Source organism: Equus quagga, unplaced genomic scaffold (assembly GCF_021613505.1).
Source record: "Equus quagga isolate Etosha38 unplaced genomic scaffold, UCLA_HA_Equagga_1.0 88990_RagTag, whole genome shotgun sequence".
Lineage (NCBI taxonomy): Eukaryota > Metazoa > Chordata > Mammalia > Perissodactyla > Equidae > Equus > Equus quagga.
In genome coordinates, this window is record NW_025803670.1 from 2,850 (window position 1) to 7,197 (window position 4,348).

At 37.4% G+C, this 4,348-nt stretch overlaps 1 protein-coding gene across 1 annotated transcript; it reads left to right on the forward strand.

Annotated features, from left to right (window-relative positions):
- Positions 1-385: 385 nt before the first annotated feature.
- LOC124234552 (ATP-binding cassette sub-family D member 2) lies at positions 386-3,045 on the forward strand (the record flags this gene model as incomplete). Its single annotated transcript, XM_046651891.1, has 2 exons — positions 386-1,324; positions 2,865-3,045. Coding segments are annotated over exons 1-2 (1,120 nt in total), but the record flags the coding sequence as incomplete, so codon positions are not given.
- Positions 3,046-4,348: the final 1,303 nt, after the last annotated feature.

The following is a 4,348-nucleotide window of genomic DNA, read 5'->3' on the forward strand; positions in this document are numbered from 1 at the left end:
AACTCTTTGGACTCCTGCCTAAGGATGTAATTCGCTTTGCTTTCTCCTCATTTTCAAGGTTCAAAGGGAAGCGGCGAGGATTCCAAGGTCCCACCATCCTCACAGCCAATGAGGGGCCTGTGAGGGAGGAGCTTGGGGCGGCTTAGTGCAGCTTGAGCTTCTGAGGGAATCATCCCCAGTAGGTGCGGTGGAGTCTGAGCTCCGCTGCATCTGTCACAGCAGAACAAAATTGAAAAAAACAAAAGCAAAATTTTAAAAAAGAAGAGAAGAAATGCTGCGGACTATGGAACGCTGTAGGACTTTCTGAAACATTTGCTGGGGATTCCGGTGGATCATGATCTTTTAAAACCAATTCTTTTTGAAGCCGGTTTGGGTAATTGGGAAAATGACACATATGCTAAATGCAGCAGCTGATCGAGTGAAATGGACCAGATCGAGCGCTGCTAAAAGGGCTGCCTGCCTGGTGGCTGCAGCATATGCTCTGAAAACCCTCTATCCCATCATTAGCAAGCGTTTAAAGCAGTCTGGCCACAGGAAGAGAAAAGAAGCAGCTTACCCGACTGCAGAGAACAGAGAAATACTGCATTGCACCGAGACCACTTGTAAAAATTCTTCGCCTGGAGTGAATGCAGATTTTTTCAAACAGCTACTAGAACTTCGGAAAATTCTCTTTCCAAAACTTGTGACCACTGAAACAGGGTGGCTCTGCCTCCACTCGGTGGCTCTAATCTCGAGAACATTTCTGTCTATCTATGTGGCTGGTCTGGATGGAAAAATTGTGAAAAGCATTGTGGAAAAGAAGCCTCGGACTTTCATCATCAAATTAATCAAGTGGCTTATGATTGCCATCCCTGCTACCTTTGTGAACAGTGCAATAAGGTACCTGGAGTGCAAACTGGCTTTGGCCTTCAGAACTCGCCTAGTAGGCCATGCCTATGAAACCTATTTTACAAATCAGACTTATTATAAGGTGATCAATATGGATGGGAGGCTGGCAAACCCTGACCAGTCTCTTACTGAGGATATTATGATGTTCTCCCAATCTGTGGCTCACTTGTATTCTAATCTGACCAAACCTATTTTAGATGTAATCCTGACCTCCTATACGCTCATCCAGACTGCTACATCCAGAGGAGCTAGCCCAATTGGGCCCACCCTATTAGCAGGGCTTGTGGTATATGCCACTGCTAAAGTGTTGAAAGCCTGCTCTCCCAAATTTGGTAAATTGGTGGCTGAAGAAGCTCATAGAAAAGGCTATTTGCGGTATGTGCACTCCAGAATTATAGCCAATGTTGAAGAAATTGCCTTTTACAGAGGACATAAGGTAAGATAGAAATTAAGATGATGGGTGAAATGTGAGACTGTTCGAGCTGCCACTGCAGTGCTAGATACCATCTGTTGTACTGTTGATGGACCCACTTCTGTAGCGTTTTAGACTCCGATGACATCTAAACCTGTACTAGAATGTATGCTTCCTTACCCTTTTTACTCACAAGTTGTTAAAGAATTATAGAGTGCAAACTTTTCTAAAGTTTCATGAGAATAAAATTTTCAGCACTCAGTCTACTTAGCCTCAGTTACCCAAACATGCTCAGAATTATCTCTGAAGCATTTTCTTAAAACTTAAATCCTAATTGGTTGTAGAGCATTAGAAGTAAATGTGTTTGGAAACTGAGTAAACACATGTCCATTGAGATGGAAAATTTAGGATGGTATTCTCTTGTTGTTATTATTGAGGGCCCTTTGTTTTTAAGAGGAAAAAAAACCCTGGCCTTTTACATGAAAGACAAGTTTAACAATTTTGCATGTCTGGTCAGCAATGGAGGGTCCTCAGTCCTAAGAAGTGCAGGAGAGTGTGTCTCACAAATGTCATTTCCAACTCTTAGTTAATGTTCAGCACCATGTTTGACACAAATAAAAAGAGGCAGTGAAATGAAATTTTGTCTGGCTTTGAGAGAAAAGCTAAGATTAGAGAAGAAATGAGGAGAAAAGGAATTTCAGAACGTTATTTCTAAATACTAAAGATTTTCGACATTAAGCAGATCCCTAAAATAGTTAGCCTAATTACATAAACTTCCAGAGCATTGAAGTAACCTCAGAATATTAAATACGACCAAATTTTTTAAGGTGATGCATCTGAAATCTTAATACAAATGACTTAGTACAAATGAAATATTCAGATATTCTTAAGTTGAAATGGTATTTTAATTCCCAAGCAGAATTATTTACTTTTTGAAGCATCATTAGTTATCAAGACAAATTTTTACAGTAGTAGGAATCTGAAGAAGAAAATTTAAAGCAAATTTAGGACTTCTACTCCCCCTTGAAAATTGGGCTTATATGTTGTATTAGTCATATTGACTTGTGATTCTTCTTGAATCATTGAACTCAGTGATTTAAATTATAGCATGCTGTAGGCTTCCGGCATTTAAGACAAAATCCAGCAAATTGAGTTAGTTCGAAAATGGAATCTAATTACACATATGTGTGTCATGTGTTTATTTTCAAATATTTTTGGTGTGATCAAGAAGGATAAAGTTCTAACATTGTTTACTCATGTCTTATAGAATATCGTTTAATTTTAACCTCATGCATGTAATTTTGAAATAAAAATTATAAATCACTGACATGTACTTTATATTTACTAAGTATCATGGGTTTTTTTCAATAATATAGGTGTGACCAAATTAAATAATAATGACTCATTCTTATATTAATCTGTATTTTTTAGTTGTTAGAATCATAGATCATACTATACTAAGTAAAACAAAATAATGTGTACCTATCTTTAAAGAAAGCCTTCAGACATACAATATTTACTTTTATAACTCATGCTGGGTTCTTGCCTCTTTTTCCCTCTATAGGTGGAAATGAAGCAACTCCAGAAAAGTTACAAAGCTTTAGCCGATCAGATGAACCTCATTTTATCCAAACGTTTGTGGTACATCATGATAGAGCAGTTCTTGATGAAGTATGTTTGGAGCAGCAGTGGACTGATTATGGTGGCTGTACCTATTATCACTGCAACTGGCTTTGCAGATGGTGGTAATGACATTTATGCTTAATCTTCAATATATGTTTAGGATTATTTCTCTTGAAGGTGTCACTGCTGGTTTTGTGTGAGTGAAACTGTATATGTAGCCATTTTTCTGTAGTCATTAATGGTCAGAAACAAAGGCAGACTTTGCAACATCCAATAATAATACCTGCAATGTGAAAGGAGATAAGTGGCTCAAAAGTCCTTTCCAGTTGTGAGATATTTCAAATTAATATCTTGAAAAGCAGTGTAAGTTCTCTCCATGTGTTTTAAACTTCAGTTCTGCGCATCCCATGTGTTTAGTCTATAAATATTCTATAACTGGATCTGCCCTGTTTTGTGATTTGAAGAGTTGGTTGACTACATTAGGCAACTAGGAATATTGTTTTAGGAAGTGTTTTACACCATGGAACAAGATCTCCTCTACTTGTAGGTAACATGGATAAACCTCCTATGTAGCATGATTTGGTGGCATTGTGGGGGTAGGGGTTGTCAAGCTGCCCCTGTCTAATTCTAGCTATCACCATCCCAGTGGTTTTTACCAACATTTTTCATCTTTGGGATAACTAAGAAAGATAAGGGCAACAAGAACAATATTAAAACGTTCTGTAATACTTGAGATGGGAGTTTGGGTCTTAATAGGCAGGGACAAAGGGGAGTTAATTAAAGTAGCAGCATTTTCTGCTCTTCCTCCAAAATAAAACGTTCCCCCTTCTCTTTAAAAACCACTTGGTCAAAATTGGCCTTAGTGTTGAAGTAACTAAATAAAAGCATGGGCTTTGTAGTAAGACAGAGCTTTGCTCAACTCTTGGCTTTCCCTCTTCCTGCCTGTATCCTCTTAGTCATGTTAATTAAACTCTGAACCTCCATTTCCTCATCTGTAAAACAAGAATTGGAAAGCCTACTTCAGAGGACTGTTGGGAGGATTTAACAGAATAATGTTTATAAAGTACAGAGCATGCTCTTGACGTTCTTGATACAGAGTGACAATTATTACCTAGGAAACAAAAGGCAACACTGAGAATAAGGTAACAGAATTCACACTATTTTACAGCTATTTTTGGTGTAGAATTAAGAATTAAGTTATTTGTTTGAAGTCATCTAATAAAAACGAGTAAAAAAATTACCCTATACTTTAATATTCTGAAACAGTGCTTCAATGCTTTAACCAATTATTACAAAAAAATTGTCAAATTTGAGTCATTCTTAACCTAAAATTGTTCATTTTAGTAAATTGGAATTTGTCAATCCCATGTGATAAGACTATAGATATACCAAATATACTCCACAACTCAGCTGTCTAATACTGTG